The sequence below is a fragment of the Scyliorhinus canicula genome, chromosome 3 (assembly GCF_902713615.1).
Source record: "Scyliorhinus canicula chromosome 3, sScyCan1.1, whole genome shotgun sequence".
Classification (NCBI taxonomy): domain Eukaryota; kingdom Metazoa; phylum Chordata; class Chondrichthyes; order Carcharhiniformes; family Scyliorhinidae; genus Scyliorhinus; species Scyliorhinus canicula.
In genome coordinates this window covers 44,385,948-44,405,138 of record NC_052148.1, presented here as the reverse complement: position 1 = coordinate 44,405,138, position 19,191 = coordinate 44,385,948, and the positions used below count along the sequence as shown (strand labels likewise).

Below are 19,191 nucleotides of genomic sequence, written 5' to 3'. Positions count from 1 at the left end.
CCAGCTCCCCTTCCCACTTGGCTTTCAGCTCCTCCCCTGATGCTGCTTCCGCCTCCTGCATTATCTTGTAGATGTCTGATATCTTCCCCCCTCCGACCCAGACCCCCGAGAGCACCCTATCACTCGCCCCCTTACTGGGGAGCAGGGGAAACCCCTCCACCTGCCGCCTAGCAAATGCCTTCACTTGTAAATATCTGAACATGTTTCCCGGGGGGAGCTCAAACTTCTCCTCCAGCCCTCCCAGGCTCGCAAACCTCCCCTCTATAAACAGGTCCTTCAGCTGCCGTATGCCCACCCTGTACCAGCTCTGAAATCCCCCGTCGATGTTCCCCGGGATGAATCTATGGTTCCCTCTTATTGGCGCCGCCAACAGACCTCCCATTTCCCCCCTATGTCGCATCCACTGCCCCCATATCTTGAGGGTGGCCGCCACCACCGGGCTCGTGGTGTACCTCGTGGGGGGGAGCGGCCATGGTGCCGTTACTAGGGCCCCCAGGCTTGTGTTGCCACAGGACGCCCTCTCCATTCGTTTCCAAGCTGCCCCCTCCCCTTCCATCATCCACTTGCGCACCATTGACACATTTGCCGCCCAGTAGTACCCCGAGAGATTGGGCAGTGCCAGCCCTCCACTGTCCCTACTCCGCTCCAAAAAGACCCTCCTCACCCTTGGGGTGCCATGCGCCCACACGTAGCTCATGATGCTACTCGTCACCTTTTTGAAGAAGGCCCTAGGGAGGAAGATGGGCAAGCACTGAAATAAAAACAAGAACCTTGGGAGGACCGTCATTTTGATTGACTGCACCCTCCCCGCCAGCGACAACGGTACCATGTCCCACCTCTTAAATTCCTCCTCCATCTGTTCCACCAGCCTGGAAAAGTTCAACTTGTGGAGGGTCCCCCAGTTCCTTGCCACCTGCACCCCTAAGTACCTAAAGCTCTTTCCTGCTCGCTTGAAGGGGAGTCTCCCAATACCCTCTCCCTGGTCCCCCGGGTGTATCACAAAAACCTCGCTTTTGCCCAAATTTAGTTTGTACCCTAAAAAGTCCCCAAACTCTGCTAATAGTTCCATTATCTCCGGCATTCCCCCTTCTGGGTCTGCCACGTACAGCAGTAGATCATCCGCATACAGCGATACTCGATGTTCCTCCCCTCCCCTAGTCAGTCCTCTCCACCCCCCTGAACCCCTCAGTGCCATCGCCAACGGTTCAATCGCCAGTGCGAAAAGTAGGGGGGATAGGGGACATCCCTGCCTGGTCCCTCGGTGGAGCCCGAAATACTCCGACCTCCTCCCGTTTGTCACTACACTCGCCGTCGGGGCCGAGTAGAGCAACTTCACCCACTTAATAAACCCTTCCCCAAACCCAAACCGTTCCAACGTCTCCCACAGGTACTCCCACTCCACCCTATCGAATGCCTTCTCCGCGTCCAGCGCTACCACTATCTCAGCCTCCCCCTCCACTGCCGGCATCATAATTACATTCAGCAATCTCCGCACGTTCGTGTTGAGCTGCCGCCCCTTCACGAACCCCGTCTGGTCCTCATGGATTACCCCTGGCACACAATCCTCTATTCTAGCTGCTAGGATCTTTGCCAGCAACTTGGCATCCACGTTCAGAAGCGAGATAGGCCTGTAGGACCCGCACTGCACGGGGTCTTTATCCCGCTTCAATATCAGGGAGATCAGAGCCTGCGACATTGTCGGGGGCAGAACCCCCCCCCTCTCGCGCCTCATTAAAGGCTCGTACCAGTACCGGTCCCACCAAGTCCACATTTTTCTTATAGAATTCCACCGGGAACCCATCTGGCCCCGGCGCCTTCCCCGCTTGCATCTGACCTATTCCCTTGACTAGCTCCTCTAGCCCTATTGGCGCCCCCAGCCCTTCTACCAGCCCCTCCTGGACCCTTGGGAACCTCAATTTGTTTAGGAAGTCCTCCATTCCCCCTCTCCTCGTCGGCGGCTCAGACCGATACAACTCCTTGTAAAAATCCCTGAAGACCCCGTTCACTTCCTGCCCCTTCTGCACTACCTTCCCGCCCCTCTCCTTCACTCCCCCAATCTCCCTAGCCGCATCTCGTTTGCGAAGCTGGTGTGCCAGCATCCTGCTCGCCTTTTCCCCATACTCATAGACCGCGCCCTGTGCCCTTCTCCACTGCGTCTCTGCCTTCCTGGTGGTCAGCAGGTCGAACTTGACCTGCAGGCTGCGCCGTTCTCCCAGCAGCCCCTCCTCTGGTGCCTCCGCATATCTCCTATCCACTTCCAATAGCTCCCCCACCAGCCTCTCCCTCTCCTGCCTCTCCTTTCTTTCTCTGTGCGCCCTTATGGAGATCAGCTCTCCCCTGATCACTGCCTTCAGGGCCTCCCAGACCATCCCCACCTGCACCTCACCCGTGTCATTCAAGTCCAGATAGCTCTCAATGCTCTTCCGGACCCTTTTACACACCTCGTCGTCCGCTAACAGCCCCACATCCAGCCGCCACAGCGGGCGCTGGTCCCGCGCCTCCCCCATTTCCACATCCACCCAATGCGGTGCATGATCAGAGATCGCAATGGCCGAGTACTCAGCTTCCCGTACCCTCGGGATCAGCCCCCTGCTCAACACGAAGAAATCGATTCTGGAGTACACTCTATGGACGTGGGAGAAAAAGGAATACTCCCTCGCCCTCGGCCTACCAAACCTCCATGGGTCTACTCCTCCCATCTGCTCCATGTACCCCCTCAGCACTTCTGCCGCTGCCGGCCTCCTATTGGTCCTTGAGCTCGATCTGTCTAGCCCGGGGTCCAGCACTGTGTTAAAGTCCCCCCCCATGATCAAGCCCCCTGCCTCCAGTCCCGGAATGAGGCCCAATAGGCGCCTCATAAAACCCGCGTCATCCCAGTTCGGGGCATATACGTTGACCATCACCACTTTCTCCCCCTGCAGCTTACCCTTCACCATCACATACCTACCCTCCTTATCCGCCACCACCTCCTCCGCCACGAACGACACCCTCTTTCCCACCAGAATCGCCACCCCCCCGGTTCTTTGCGTCCAATCCAGAGTGGAACACCTGTCCCACCCACCCCCTTCTCAGGCGAACCTGGTCCACTACCTTCAAATGGGTCTCCTGTAACATTGCTACATCAGCCTTCAGTCCCTTCAGGTGTGAGAATACCCTTGATCTCTTGACCGGCCCATTCAACCCCCTCACGTTCCAAGTGATCAGCCGGGTCGCGGGACGACCCGCCCCCTTCCCCTGCCGATTAGCCATGTCCTGTTCCCTGCTCGCCCCGGGTCGACCCTCCCCTTCTGACCCGCTCCCCATGGCGATGTCCCCCTCCCCCCACCTCTCCAGTCCTCCACATCCCGTTTCTGGTCTTTTCAGCAGCAACCCGGTGTCCCTCCCTAACCCCCCTCCCCCCCCCCCCCCAGGCTAGGACCCCTCCTAGCCGCGATGTACCCTCCATCGTACTCCCGTAAGTCAGCTGGTTCACGCTGACCCGGCTGCTCCTGCCACACTCCGGCTCCCCCCGGCTCGGGGGGGGACCTCCCCCCCCTTGCCACTCCTCCCTGGCCCCGCTCCAGCGCGGGAAAGGTCGCCATTGCTAGCCACGCCCCGCACTCCTCCCCTCCCCCCTCCTCTGCCCCGCGCGCGGGAAAACAGAGGAAAGCCCGCGCTTTCGCCCTGCCACACCCCACCCCGCCATCTTCAGTTCCACCCCCGTCCCCGTCCATGCCTGTAAAAGAACCCCCCTAGGGGCCCATATCCCCGATCTGCTCTCCCCCCCGTCCCACCTCCCCAACTTAACATTATAAATAACAGATAAATAACAAATAACAATGTACTTAACAGTCGCCCTCTACCAAACAGCATAAATAACCATAAATAACCATGAATAACCAATATTTATATTTTTCAATAGAGGTTTTGTTGCTTTCAACTTCTGGTCTATGTGGCGATATTTACCATTTTAATGAGCTTAGTATTTAATAATTAAGACAAAATAAAATCCAGTAAACAAATCAATGCAAGAGAGTTATTTTTAACCTCATTTTTACTTTGAGAACAAAGCATTGAAAGAATACAGCTTCCATATGACAGAGAACAAAATTCACTTAAATACTTTGAAGAGAAACAAATCTGTAAAAAATTGTAACCTTCTCAATTTCAATTATCTACTTACATGTTTTGCCATGTTGTTTTCAAAGGGCTTATTATTTATTTGCATATTTTCCAAAGTGGAAAATTACTTTAAATCTTTGATTTCTAAAATTAGAAGTGACGGAACACTAGAAGCTCAAGTCCCAGAATCAGAGGATTCCCAAAATTGTAAATACAGTGACAGTTTATATCGCTATTGGCCTGGCTGTAACACATGCCGCTTTTCCCACAGCAACTTAATAGTCATGAGTGGGATTTTGATGCCCTTCCTGTCGGCAGGAAGAACCAGCTTGGCAAAATGGCGTAGACATCAATGGGTCCGGGAGATTCCATCGGCAGTCAATGGCGAGCTGCCCCCACCGCCAGCAAATAAGCTGCAGGGGGGCTGTAAAATCCCACCCAGTGTTACATCGAAAGAGAAAGCCCGGAGAATTGTCTTTAACGTGTCTTCCACTGCAATTGGTAATTGGGCTGACTCATCGGAAAAGAGGCTAACGCTACTTAAGGGCAGTTAAGGGCAGCACGGTAGCATGGTGGTTAGCATAAATGCTTCACAGCTCCAGGGTCCCAGGTTCGATTCCCGGCTGGGTCACTGTCTGTGTGGAGTCTGCACGTCCTCCCCGTGTGTGCGTGGGTTTCCTCCGGGTGCTCCGGTTTCCTCCCACAGTCCAAAGATGTGCGGGTTAGGTGGATTGGCCATGCTAAATTGCCCGTAGTGTCCTAATAAAAGTAAGGTTAAGGGGGGGGTTGTTGGGTTACGGTTATAGGGTGGATACGTGGGTTTGAGTAGGGTGATCATGGCTCGGCACAACATCGAGGGCCGAAGGGCCTGTTCTGTGCTGTACTGTTCTATGTTCTATGTACTTAAACTATGAAGGCTGATGCAAGCAAAACATTTGCTACTGGGGTAGAAAGAAAACCACTAAGTCCACAGAGCTTGTAAAGAGGGAGCATAAAGTCATCTTGCTTTGACCTGGGCCAGAATGTGACCAACCCTGTCATGAGCAATGACTTGTGGAGTTAGGAGGATATGGGTGACCTGGTAACTCATTTATTTGGAGGCCATCAGTAGTACTAACAGGAGTGTGTAAATTTAATTCTGTTAGCTGTGATAATAAATAATTGGCAGTTGATGACTTTACTGTCTGGCTTCTATTTCAATAACTAGAAGAAATTATTAACTGTTTTAATCAGTAGCCTTTTGAACATAACTGCTTGACATAACAGTTCTGTAAGCCAGACTTGAGCATAATTACCTCCTTGACATAAATTGAATGCCAAAGTCCAGGTGGTACATTGATGACCACAGGGGTGGTTTAGCTCAGTGGGCTAGACAGCTGGTTTGTGATGCAGAACAAAGCCAGCAATGGGGGTTCAATTCCCATACCAGCTTACCCGAACAGGCGCCGGAATATGGCGACTAGGGGGCTTTTCACAGTAACTTCAGACTTGTGACAATAAAAGATTATTATTGAGATATGTGCCCTCATGGAGGTTGCTACTTTCTTACATTCTTGCCTATGTATGACTCTATGTGCTGTCAACATGATGTTTCCTCACAGATCGTTCATTTCATGCTTTCATGGGCAGTGCCAGAAGACCTTGGCAAGTGTCCCCTAGAGGGCCAGGTCCTTGAGGGCCCATGTCTATTTCGGACAGCACTGGTGTTGTAGTGCCACCCTCCTCGGTTTGCGGGGCTTGGGTTGGAGGTGTGTTAGTCACAGGAAAGGCAGAGTCAGAAGGGCTGGAGACCCCTAGAGTCTCCTGAGTGCAAGGCCCTGGGCGATAGACCAGACAAACCTCATTACTGCGGGTGTACAAGGGTCCCTGGAGTGAGATCGAGAAGCTCTGCCGTGCTCTGGCACTGGCACCCGTGGATTCCCACAAGTACCTGCACCATGCAGCTCATGCCCTCAGCCATGGAATGGATGATCTGAACTGAACTATGGAGTGGACATCCCCTGCAACAGAGTGCACATCCTGCACCAAGGTCTCCACTGCGCAATGTTGACCTGGCTGTCTCAGAATAATGGCACTATCTCCCTGGACAGAATCCTATGGGACTCCTCCAGTTGGCCTTGCAGTCCGAGGAGAGGTGCTGGTATCCCGCCCTGATATTCATGACTCTGCCTTTGCAACTCCAGCAGCTGATGGATGACCAAAGCCAAGGGCATTTCATCGTCATGCAGTGAGGTGCTCACCACTGAGCGACCCAGAAGCCTGCCTACTCATTATTCCCACCCAGGTGCATGCATCTACGTTGGTGGAGGGTGCGGGTCAAAGCGTAACGCCTCTTCAACGCTATTCTCCGAAATATTTCCCTACGAGCTGCTCAAGTCAGTTGTGTCCAGAGGCCAAGAGGGTCGGCCGGGCTGCTCGACTGACTGATCTGCAAGGGATTTTCTTTTTTTTTTAAAAAGTGCAGCGATTCTCTCCACTGAAACAGAGACTTAGAAAAAATATTGGAAAATTCGGTCCATTAACTCTACTTTTCCCGCAGATGGTGCCTGATCTGCTGAGTATTTCCAGCATTTTCTGTTTTTATTTCTGATTTCCAGCATTCATTTTTTGTCATAATTAGAGAAACATTAGTGGCCCTTTAATTTTTTTTTTTAAATTCAGGTGAATTAATTAATACCAGAATACATTACAGAAATGCTTCATTTTGTATTTAGAATTGTGATAGTTTTTCTGTGTACTGTTTTGGTACCTAATGAACAATTGGCAACACCACTGCCCAGTGTGGAATTGGGATAATTGACAGAGGATGAGGGGGAATGGTCTCAAATTCTGTCTCCAGCATGTAATGCAACTTTACATTTGGCCATAGCATGTCTGAAGTTAAGGTTCCCATTACTGATTGCTTTTCAACAACTCCCTGGTGAAGAAAGCTTAAGGATAAGGACCAGAAGTTGCAGGGTTATTGACCACAAACTGTTCATTGTCGTTATCCCTCTATATCTGACCACAGTTTCAGGATATAGCGCAAGCGCAGGTGAACAAAGAAATCCTGAAGTTGCAGTCTGCACTGTGTAACCCACTGCCCCCATCCACACACCCCATCCCCTCTCTCTACATTAGCTAGCCATCAGTGAAATTCACTGATCTGGTGGTGTTCCTAACTGTGATGAGAGAGTGGAAAAGGAGAAGTTAAGAGAGTGATCTAAGTAATAACCAGCTGAATGACTCATCTGGCCAGGAAAATACAGCTGTAATTTTTTTACACTTTTCTCATGATAGTTCAGCTTCTACCTTCACCTCATGTGTAGGTTCCAATCTTTATTGCACTCAGTGTAAAATTTTGAAAAACTGACCATTAGTGCTTTTCATTTCCTCATTGGCTGTCTGTGAAAATTCTTTAAGGAGTCTCCATTAAATCAAATGAATGCTGAGAAAGCTAAATTTCTCACCACAGAGATTAGGGACAGAAGTAGGCAATTCAGCCCTTCTCGAGCCTGCTCCACCATTCAATCAGATCATGGCTGATCTCTTCCTGGTCTCAAATCCATCTCCCTACCTGTTCCCCATATCCCTTTGTCCTGCTTTTTAAAAAAAAATCAGATTACTAGATATGTGTCCTTGCTTCGCTGGACTGCTAAATCCTAGTCCAGGTACTTTGCATTCCTGCTTGAATAACTGCTTGTTTAATTTACTGGAGAGTGACCATCACCCATGGAATCACACACATCAGCAGGAGTTGACGAGTTCAACAGAGGACAGAAAAATCAAAATGACAACTTATGGTATGAAATTAAGGTGATATTTAAATTGGAAGTAATGAGTTACGAACAATAAATTTTTCATGGTGCTGTATTATATTTTCTTACTCCTTTACCTCTTTAGTTTTCCTCCACTCCGTGGTTGTAATTTTGTACTTTCTATAAAAGCAAAACAAACATAAAAGTAAGAAAATACCATAAATTAAAACTTATCTCCAATCTTTTCATTTAAAGCACCTTTGGATGTAAACAGGTGAAAACAGTTTAAAAAGTAGTGGAGAAAACCTGGAAAATTCCGCTACAACCACGAGGCAATTAAAACTAGTTTAGATCACATCATCTCGAATTATATTATTGAACCTACATTCTGTACAAAGAAATCTCACTTTTACCCAAAACACATCCAGTTCTTTCTTGAGGGATTACAGCCAATAAGTATTCGTTATACAAATTAATAATCTGTAAACATAGCCTCTGGTCCTACCTAACCTGTCCAACTGAAATAATTGCTTTACATGAGCACAAATAGCCCTTTCATTATTTTATAAACCTTGATCAAAGGTGCAAATCTTCACTTTTCTTGGGTTTACAGGCTAATTTGTGCAGCCATGGTGTTTTAGACTGGGAATTAATCATGTGGTCCTCTTCAGAAAACGTATCCAAAGTCACAATATCTCCACTGTGCAAGGAGACCAAAAATTCCACAAATGCTCACGTTACCATGCCTAAGTCAAATTTCTGATGTTAAAAATGCTCTGATACACACCTGTTACATCTTTTATTTAGTCTTCTAAACATCAGGAATTGCATTAAATTGAAAGAGTGAGATAAATGAGCCACAGTGAGAGGCTGTGAAAAGGAAGAAGAGAGAGAGAGTCTAAAGTGAGGGAGATATTTCATGTTACTGTTAGTTCAATTTTAAATATAAAGACTGAATTTGAAGCCTATTAATTATGTACGGGTGGTTTTTAGATAGTTAGAAAAGATAACTATTCGATGGGAGAGGGGCGGGCTTGTGCAGTATGGTTGTTTGAAGTATTGTTTTTACGTTGATGTTTGCACATTTTTGCCTTCTTTGCTTTTTTGTGTGTTGTTATCTGTAACTGTTTACAATGCCGAAAAACACCTCAATAAAATCGTTTGATAAAAAAAAAAGATAACTATTAATTATTTGCACCTGCATGACAGGTCCTAATTACTAAGACCTATGATACAAAGGAGAGAGATAACAACACACAGATAGAAAAATGAAAAAGCAACAATTTTACATACATACCAAACACTTTAGAATTTTGACTTTGCAGAGCAGAATTAATTAACTTATCCCTATATGCAGCTGCATTTTGACAAATTCTGACCATGCATAACTCACCATCATCAGCTGATTTTTTAGTTAATTTTGGATACCGTTGAAACTTGACATAATAGTAGCTTTCATATTCCATGAGGATGGTTTCCAGGTCAATATTATCACAAACTTCAAAACGCCGTAATCCTAGATTTGTTTCTTGTTCCAGTGTATTTGCCGTATCTATATAGCTATTGAATATTACAGATAGTACAGAAAGGTAAAGTAAATGTTGTTTAACTGTATAGTTCAAACATAGAGAAAGCAGACACTTGACAAAACTATGCCACCCCAAAAGATAATTTAGTAAAGCAAAAACAAAACAATTAGAAATATACAAGGTTTTTTTTTTTTTTTATAAATGTTTTTATTCAGTTTTCGTATTTTATATTGAACAAATTACAAATTGTTAGGAGAGAGAAAAAAAAACAAACAAAAACAAACACGCAAAAATTAACACACATATTTACAGGTAAGCATCTTCGTAGTAGTAACTGCGCCCCCCCCCCCCCCCTCAACATGTTTATTTAGCTTGGTTTTGGGCCTTAGCTAGCCATCGAACCCCCGTAACGAACCTGTAGCCCCCCCCCCCCCTCCCGCTACCTTCCCCCGACTATTCTTCCTCTTGTACATTGGCCACAAATAGGTCCCGGAACAGTTGCATGAATGGCTCCCACGTTCTGTGGAAGCCGTCGTCCGACCCTCGGATGGCAAATTTGATTTTCTCCATTTGGAGAGATTCCGAGAGGTCGGACAGCCAGTCCGCAGCTCTGGGCGGTGCTGCTGACCGCCAGCCAAACAGGATTCTACGGCGGGCGATCAGGGAGGCAAAGGCAAGGGCATCCGCCCTCCTCCCCAGGAATAGATCTGGCTGTTCTGAAACCCCGAAGACCGCCACTATCGGGCATGGCTCCACCCTCACTCCCACCACTTTGGACATTACCTCGAAGAAGGCTGTCCAGTACTCCACGAGTCTGGGGCAGGACCAGAACATGTGGGCGTGGTTGGCCGGGCCTCTTTGGCACCGTTCACATCTGTCTTCCACCTCCGGGAAGAACCTACTCATACGGGTTCTTGTTAAGTGGGCTCTATGTACCACTTTTAGTTGCGTCAGGCTGAGCCTTGCGCACGTGGAGGTGGAGTTGACCCTATGCAGTGCTTCGCTCCAGAGTCCCCACCCGATCTCCATCCCCAGGTCGTCCTCCCATTTCCTCCTTGTTGCGTCCAGTACGGTGTCGTCCCTATCTACCAGTCGGTCATACATGTCACTACAGTTCCCTTTCTCTAGGATACTTGCGTCCAGTAGGTCTTCCAGTAGTGTCTGTCGTGGCGGTTGTGGGTACGTCCTTGTCTCCTTTCGTAGGAAGTTTTTGAGCTGCAGGTACCGTAGCTCGTTCCCCCCAGCTAGCTGAAATTTCTCTGTCAGTTCGTCCAGTGTTGCGATCCTGTCGTCCGTGTATAGGTCCCTGACTGTCAGTGTCCCCCCGTCCTGCCTCCACCTTTTGAAGGTGGCGTCGGTCAGTGCTGGTTTGAACCTATGGTTGTTGCAGATGGGAGCCCTGTTCGACATTTTGGTCAGGCCAAGTTGCTGCCGCAGTTGGTTCCAGGATTGGAGGGTGGCTGTCACCACTGGGCTGCTGGAGTGTTTTTTGGGTGGGGATGGGAGTGCTGCCGTGGCGAGGGCCCGGAGGGAGGTTCCCATGCAGGAGGCCTCCTCCGCACGCACCCACTCAGCTTCTGGCTCCTGGATCCATCCCCTTACTCGCTCGGCTGTTGCTGCCCAGTGGTAGAATTGTAGATTCGGGAGGGCTAACCCTCCCCTGGTTTTTGTTTTTTGTAAGACCTTCTTTGGGATCCTAGCATTTTTACCCCCCCATACGAACGCCATGATGAGTTTGTCCAGCGCTTTGAAAAAGGCCTTGGGGATGTAGATCGGAATGGATCTAAACAGGAAGAGGAACCTGGGCAGTACGTTCATTTTGATCGTCTGAACTCTCCCCGCGAGGGAGAGCGGGAGTGTGTTCCATCTTTGCAGGTCCTTTTTAACTTCCTCCGTCAGGCTGGTGAGGTTCCATTTGTGGATCCCTTTCCAGTCATGGGCTATTTGGATCCCCAGGTAGCGGAATTTATGTCGGGCTTGTTTGAACGGCAGCCCCTTTAGTGCTGCCCCCCCCCCCCCTTGCGGGTGTAATGGGAAGATCTCACTTTTGCTCATGTTGAGTTTGTAGCCCGAGAAGGCTCCAAACTCTTTCAGGAGCGCGATGATCCCGTCCATGCTGCTTTGTGGGTCCGAGATATAGAGGAGCAGATCATCCGCATAGAGTGAGACTCTGTGCTCTCTACCTCCCCTTCGGATCCCCCTCCAATTTTTTGCTGCCCTGAGCGCGATTGCTAGCGGTTCGATTGCTAGTGCGAACAGCAGCGGGGACAGTGGGCATCCTTGTCTGGTGCCCCTGTGCAGCTGGAAGTATTGGGAGTTGGTATTGTTGGTCTGTACACTCGCCATGGGAGCGTTGTACAGGAGCTTTACCCAAGCGGTGAACCCTGTTCCAAGCCCGAACCGCTCCAGTACCTCTATGAGGTATTTCCATTCGACTCTGTCGAAGGCCTTTTCTGCGTCCAGGGAGACGATCACCTCTTGTGTTCTCTCCCCGGAGGGGGTCATTATCACGTTCAGCAGGCGCCTGATGTTCGCGGTCAGCTGTCTACCTTTGACAAAGCCCGTCTGGTCCTCTGTGACCACCTCAGGTACACAGTCTTCTAGCCTTTTGGCTAGGATTTTGGCCAGTATTTTGGCGTCTGCGTTCAGCAGAGATATGGGTCTGTATGACCCACATTCCGTTGGGTCTTTGTCTTTCTTAGGTATCAGCGAGATTGAGGCCTGTGCTAACGTGGGTGGCAACGTGCCCCTAGCTAGCGAGTCTGTGAACATCTCCCGCATGTGCGGGGCCAGCGCTGTCGCAAATTTTTTGTAGAAGTCCGCCGGGAATCCGTCCGGTCCCGGCGCCTTCCCCGCCTGCATGGAGCTAATGCTGTCCATGATCTCTCCCAGTGCTAGTGGTGCTTCCAGATCCCGTTTTCTGCCCTCTCCCACAACTGGTATGTTCAGTCCGTCAAGAAACCGGTTCATCCCAGCCTTCCCCGTTGGGGGCTCTGAGGTGTACAGCTCTTGGTAGAAGGCCTTGAAGGTTTTGTTAATCTTCTCTGGTTCTGTTTCCAACGTGCCTCTGGTATCTCTGATTTGCGCGATTTCTCTGCTGGCTGCCTGCTTTCTCAGCTGGTGGGCCAACAGGCGGCTGGCTTTGTCTCCGTGTTCGTATAGGGCCCCGCGTGCCTGGCGGAGTTGGTGTACTGCTTTCCTGGTGGAGAGCAGGTCAAAGTTCCTTTGTAATTCTTTTCTCTCCGCCAGGAGTTCTACAGTCGGGGCCTCGGAGTATTTCTGGTCTACCTCCAGTATGGAGTCGACCAGCTTCTGCCTAGCCACCCTTTCCTCCCTATCTCTTTGCGCTTTGTAGGCTATGATTTCCCCTCTTAGTACGGCCTTAAGCGCTTCCCAGAACGTGGAGGGTGAGACCTCCCCGTTTTGGTTGATCTCAGTGTACTCCGCTATGGCCTGCGCTATCCTTTCGCTGAAGGCCTTGTCAGCTAGTAAGGCACCGTCCAACCTCCATTTGGGGCGCTGGGCCCTTCCCGTCTCTAGCCGCACATCCATGTAGTGTGGAGCGTGGTCTGATATCACAATTGCGGAGTATTCCACCTTGTCTATCTCTGGAAGCACCGTTTTCCCCACCACAAAGAAGTCAATTCTGGTGTACACGTTGTGTACTGGGGAGAAGAAAGAGAATTCTTTCTCCCCCGGGTGGGCGATTCTCCAGGGGTCTACTGCTCCCATCTGCTCCATATAGTGGCTGAGTTCCCTTGCCATGTTTGAGGTTTTCCCCGTTCTGGGGTTTGATCTGTCCGTCGTTGGGTCCTGTACACAGTTGAAGTCCCCCCCCATGATTAGTCGGTGCGTCGCTATGTCCGGGATTTCTGCCATGGTCTTTTGGATGAAGCTCGTGTCGTCCCAGTTGGGCGCGTACACGTTAACTAGAACTACCGGCGCCCCATCCAGGGCCCCGCTGACCATGACATACCGTCCCCCTGGGTCCGTAACCGTCTTTGTCGCCCTAAACATTGTCCTCTTGCCAATCAGGATCGCCACCCCCCTGGCCCTTGCCCCATAACAGGAATGATAGGTTTGTCCCACCCAGCCCTTTCTTACCCGCAGTTGGTCCCGCTCCCTCAAGTGCGTCTCTTGGAGGAAGACTATGTCGGCCCTCATGTTTCTAAGGTGGGTGAGGACTCTAGATCTCTTCACTGGGCCGTTAAGTCCCCTTACGTTCCAGGTGACTATTCTGGTGGGGGGCTTCTGCCCCCTTGCTCCTGTGGGGTTAACCATATTTGTCCGGTGGACGCGCCCCTGCCCTCTGGGGTTTCCCTATGTTAGGGGGCCGTCCAGGATGTCCACTATCACTGCTCTCCCCATGCGGTCGGGTCCCTGCGCTCCGGGGTTCCCCCTTGTCCCGGGGACACCCGCCATGGCCGTCCACTTTGTGTCCGCCACGCGGGTAGTCCCCTGCACTCCGGGGGGCCCCTTCGCCCACAGACCGTACTGGGTGGGTGCTTGCAGCAGTTCCCTGTTTCGAGCCCTTGTCTGTGGCACTTTGTGGCCCTATTCCCTTACTGGCCTCTTTTGTCCCTTCGTCCCTGCGTTTCCCCTCCCTGGTCTCTCGCCCCCCGGGTGCCCCCCCCCCCCGCTCTATCCCTTTCGGGGATACCCCTGTGTACCCCTCCATTGCCCCTCTCTCCCCCATTCCTGTCCCCATTTGCTCTCCCACCTTTGATGGGTGATCCCCCCCCTCCCCTGCCTGGCGCCTTCCCCCCTGTTGGGGGTGCGCTGCGGCCCTGCTCTGTTGCGCGCCCCCTTCGCTAGCTTTCCTGCTAGCACGGTGGCTCCCCTCCCGGAGGTTGCTGTCCCGCTTCCCCTCTCCCCTCTCCAGTACTCCCGTTCCCTCGTGCCGGGGCCTGGCCTCCCACCTGGAGCGGGCCCTAGGGCATTGGGTTGTTTTCCGTTCTGGGTGTTTCTGCCAGGGGGGAGGGGGCTGGCTTTGCCTCGCCCCTCCCCACCCCCCCGTCGGCATGACGTGTCTCCTTGCCATGGGCCCCTCGTCCCTACTTCCCATGGCGTTTTTCCAGCCCGTGCTCCTCGACGAATCTATTCGCCTCGGCAGGGGCTGTAAAGAAATATTCCTTGTGTTGGTATGTGACCCAGAGTTTTGCTGGGTACAGCATACCAAAACGTACTTTGTTCTTATAGAGAGCTGCTTTCGCTCTGTTGAACTCCGCCCGTCTCTTAGCTATGTCCGCTCCAAAATCCTCGTAGATTCGGATGGCGTGCCCGTCCCAATTGCAGGCTCTATTCTCCTTGGCCCAGCGCAGGATTGTCTCCCTATCCCGGTACCGGTGCAGTCTGGCTATAACTGCTCTCGGTTTTTCCCCTTCCTTGGGCTTCGGGCGCAGTGACCGATGAGCTCTGTCCATTTCCGGTGGGGTGGGAAAAGTTTCCCGCCCCACTAAGGAGCCCAGCATCGCAGCCACGAATGTTGTGGGACTTCTACCCTCTATCCCCTCTGGCAGGCCCACTATCTTGATATTTTGCCTTCTCGAGCTGATCTCCTGGTCGTCTACCCTGCCCTTCAGGCTCCCCTGTGTTGCACTCAGTTTCACCATTCCCCTCTCCAGGGATATGACCCGGTCGCTCGCGTCAGTCGCTGCCTTCTCCAGCTCTTTAATGGTTGCCCCCTGGGCTTCCAGTATCTTCCCTTGGGCTTCCAGTATCTTCCCTTGGGCATCCACTTTCTTCTCCAATCTGGTCAGAACCTGCTGCACCCCTGACATGGCCTTGGTCGCTGCTGCCTGTGCTGCGGCCTCTGCGTCTGCTTTTAACTCTGCCTTGAATGCCTGCAGCTGCTCCCTCACCACCTCGGCAAAGGCTTCCTTCCAATTCACGCCCCCCTCTAACCCCAGGGGAGAGGTTGCCCGCCCGTCCAGCTCTTCTGGATGCGGCGAAGCATCCTTCCCGCCGCTTCGCGTGTTGACTCGTTCGCCCGAGCTGGCTTTCCCTTTGCCCAGTCTACTTCCGGTGCCCCCTTTCTCTTGGCTCCTTTCTGGCACTTTTTTCTCCCCCTTCCCCTTCATCTTTTCTTCTCTCCTTGTTCTTCTTTTTCCCCCTTTTCCGCACCCTATTTTTATTTTATTTATTATTATATATCTATATATGTATATATATATATATATATATATATTTTTTTTTTAAATTTATTTCCCCTACCCCTTTTCTCTTTACCAGTTTTCTTTTGGGAAGAACAGAAATACAAGTCTCTTTTTCTTTTTTTCCCCACTCAACCAGGAGAGAGAGTCCCTTTGTCTTTGCCACGTGGTGGTCACAGCAGTTGGGGGGGGGGGGGGGAGGGGCGAGTGGGCCGGTGGTCGCTGCTGGTTGGGGGGGGGGTCCCCGCTGCTGGTTGGGGGGGGGTCCCCGCTGCTGGCTGGGGGGGGGGTTGTGTCCCCGCTGCTGGCTGGGGGGGGGGGTTGTGTCCCCGCTGCTGGCTGGGGGGGGGGGGGGGGTTGTGTCCCCGCTGCTGGCTGGGGGGGGGGGGGGGGGTTGTGTCCCCGCTGCTGGCTGGGGGGGGGGTTGTGTCCCCGCTGCTGGCTGGGGGGGGGGGGGTTGTGTCCCCGCTGCTGGCTGGGGGGGGGGGGGGGGGTTGTGTCCCCACTGCTGGCTGGGGGGGGGGGGGGTTGTGTCCCCGCTGCTGGCTGGGGGGGGGGGGGTCCCCGCTGCTGGCTGGGGGGGGGGGAAAGAGAAGAGGGGCCGCCGCCGCCGCACCGCTCCTGGCCCGCGTGGGGGGGGGGGGGGGAGAAGAGGGGCCGCCGCCGCCGCACCGCTCCTGGCCCGCGTGGTGGGGGGGGGGGGGAGAAGAGGGGCCGCCGCCGCCGCACCGCTCCTGGCCCGCGTGGGGGGGGGGGGGGGGAGAAGAGGGGCCGCCGCCGCCGCACCGCTCCTGGCCCGCGTGGGGGGGGGGGGGGGGGGGGAGAGAGAAGAGGGGCCGCCGCCGCCGCACCGCTCCTGGCCCGCGTGGGGGGGGGGGGGGGGGGGAAGAGAAGAGGGGCCGCCGCCGCCGCACCGCTCCTGGCCCGCGTGGGGGGGGGGGGGGGAGAGAAGAGGGGCCGCCGCCGCCGCACCGCTCCTGGGTCGCGTGGGGGGGGGGGGGGGGGGGAGAGAAGAGGGGCCGCCGCCGCACCGCTCCTGGCCCGCGGGGGGGGGGGGGGGGGGGGGGGGGGGAGAGGGGATGGACCTGCTGCTGTTGGGCCCCCCTGTCGCCGCTCCGGCTCCTCCGCTCCGGCTCCTCCGCTCCCGCTCCGGCTCCTCGGCTCCGGCTCCTCGGCTCCCGCTCCGGCTCCTCGGCTCCTCGGCTCCTCCGCCCCGGCTCCTCGGCTCCTCGGCTCCCCGGCTCCCCGGCTCCTCGGCTCCCCGGCTCCTCGGCTCCTCGGCTCCCCGGCTCCTCGGCTCCCCGGCTCCCCGGCTCCTCGGCTCCGTCTCCTCGGCTCCCGCTCCGGCTCCTCCGCCGTCCGGCCTGTCGGGGGGGGGGGGGGGGGGGCTGTTCCTCCTGCTGTCCACCGCTTGCGGGAGCCCCTCTCCCTGCGACCTCCTCGCTCGCCGCCCGGAAGTCAAGTCCAGAAATATACAAGGTTATTCCATATGCTGAGGAGACTATTTCCATTATTCAAATTCTCACTTTTGACCTTATTCCACATTTAGAAAAGAGATATATTTAAATGTTTTTATAAAGCAAACTTCTTTTTCTAGGAATGCAAATCAACTGAGATGCAAACTGATTAAATGCTAATGGACATTGAGTTGTTCCTCCAATGCTGCAAACAATTAAGCAAAGTGATCGTCCATTCTGGTAATCATTGTTGGGAGGACTCTTCTCTATTGGTGGGGCTTTTCTGGCACAGATCCTTCTCTTGTGCGAATACAGTTAAATAAAAACTCACTGGCAACTATGCTTTCAAAAGAGAGCTACTAAAGCAAATATTTGACAGATCTGAAGTTAGAATGCAGGAAGCTGGTTAAAAGTGATTAGTCGAGCAAGGTGAACCAATCATGTTAGGAAGCAGGACTAACTTATTGTTTTTTTATTATTATGCAGTTGTGCTGATTTAATGAAGTGGATCCAGTTAATTGTATGTTCATTTGCTGTGATAGGGGCTGGTTTAGCTCACTCGGCTAAATCGCTGGCTTTTACAGCAGACCAAGCAGGCCAGCAGCACGGTTCGATTCCCGTACCAGCCTCCCCGGACAGGCGCCGGAATGTGGCGACTAGGGGCTTTTCACAGCAACTTCATTGAAGCCTACTCGTGACAATAAGCGATTTTCATTTCATTTCAAAAGATTGCCAGTCACATATAAAGGATTGTAGCAAAAGACATGGGGCATGCATAAAATATATGATTACTTTATTCGGATCACAAAACAGTACAATTATTACACCCTGTGATAAACCTCACAAGGACCACAGGGGAAATCGCCGATTGATCTCCCCATGGGCTTCATAGTATTAAAGTTCCCGGGGTGGATCTCGTAAAGAATCATTACGACCACAAGTGGTCCATAATCCTGCAGTGTTACCAATCCAATGCGGCTGGGAGGATCCCTGAGGAACCTGCGACAGAATTCCAGGCTAGATAGAGAAAGCTGGCCAAATACTGCGCGTTTTGCCCATTCCTGACGAATATGCTGCACAACCGGCAGTGTGTGGGATCAATAATGTCACAATATAAAATAAATTGTTGATAGAACCCATCCTAGACCTCAAAAGGGCTATAGAATTGGCACTATCCTGGAGAACACAGAGATTAGCCCAAGAACACCAAAGGATGATTGACAGTAGCATTCTTAGGCAAGGACTAAGAGTGTCAGCTGCAAGGCTGCTCTAAGTGTGGCCAAAGGACACGACGCAGGCAAGGCTGCCAGAATAAGCAGTATGCGTGCCGTCCACACTGGAAGCCAAAGCCACCTCAGGACCAGGTTTTGAAAGTCTATCAGCCCGTAGAGAATGAAACGATGCAGCTAATCTTCAACATCAGCCCTAAGGTTGCCCCGATTCTGGTAACACTCTTGGTCAATGGCCATTCCCTCAAAACGGAGGTAAATAAGAGAGCTGCTGCCTCCGTCGTCAGGTAATGGACCTTCTGGCATCTCCGGATGGGACTCTTCCCCTGAGACACCAGGTATGGTTGGCCACATGTACAGGGTAACCGTAGACCATAGGAGCAGAATTCGGCCACTCGGCCCAACGAGTCTGCTCCGCCATTCAATCATGGCTGATATTTTTCTCATCCCCATTTTCCTGCCTCCTCTCCATAACCTCAAATCTGCTTATTGATCAAAAACTTATCTATCAGACTTCCGGTGGCGGCAATGAAGGAGGAAGTCGCACATTTGGTGGCTCCCGCTCTGGTCGGACGTTTGGACCTTTTCCCCCAATTTTCCACCGGACTTGAATTGTAAAACCGAAGACAGAGGCAATTGTGTACTGAATTCCCACATCGGTGCATGGAGAGAAGGACTAGAAGTGCTCGTAAAGGCAGAAACAGAAAGACAGAGAAGGCTTGGGCTGAAGCTGCAGCGGGAGACAGCATGGCGGAGGACCGGACCTCTGGCTTGTCATCCCAGCGGTCAACGGAGCAGCTGATGCAAGTTATTCAGGAAGGCTTTGCTAAGCAGAAACGGGACTGCTTGGACCCGATAAAAGAGTCAATTGAGCGGCTGGAGCTTAGATTGGACACCCAAGATTGGGCGATCCAGAACGTGGAGAAGGCACTGGCTGAGCAGGAGGAACACCAAACTGCAGTGGAGTTGGAGGTGGGGATGCTGAG

General features: G+C 52.4%; 1 protein-coding gene across 2 annotated transcripts in view; it reads right to left on the bottom strand.

Moving 5' to 3' along the window:
• The window catches only part of katnal2 (katanin p60 subunit A-like 2), a 138,217-nt gene that overhangs the window by 102,508 nt on the left and 16,518 nt on the right, over window positions 1-19,191 (bottom strand). For both annotated transcript variants that reach the window (XM_038790472.1, XM_038790471.1), the window contains exons 3-4: window positions 9,232-9,398; window positions 7,976-8,018 (exon numbers count right to left, since the gene is read on the bottom strand). In XM_038790472.1, coding sequence (XP_038646400.1) covers window positions 7,976-8,018; window positions 9,232-9,398 — 210 coding nt within the window. The remainder of the gene's footprint in view (window positions 1-7,975; window positions 8,019-9,231; window positions 9,399-19,191) is intronic.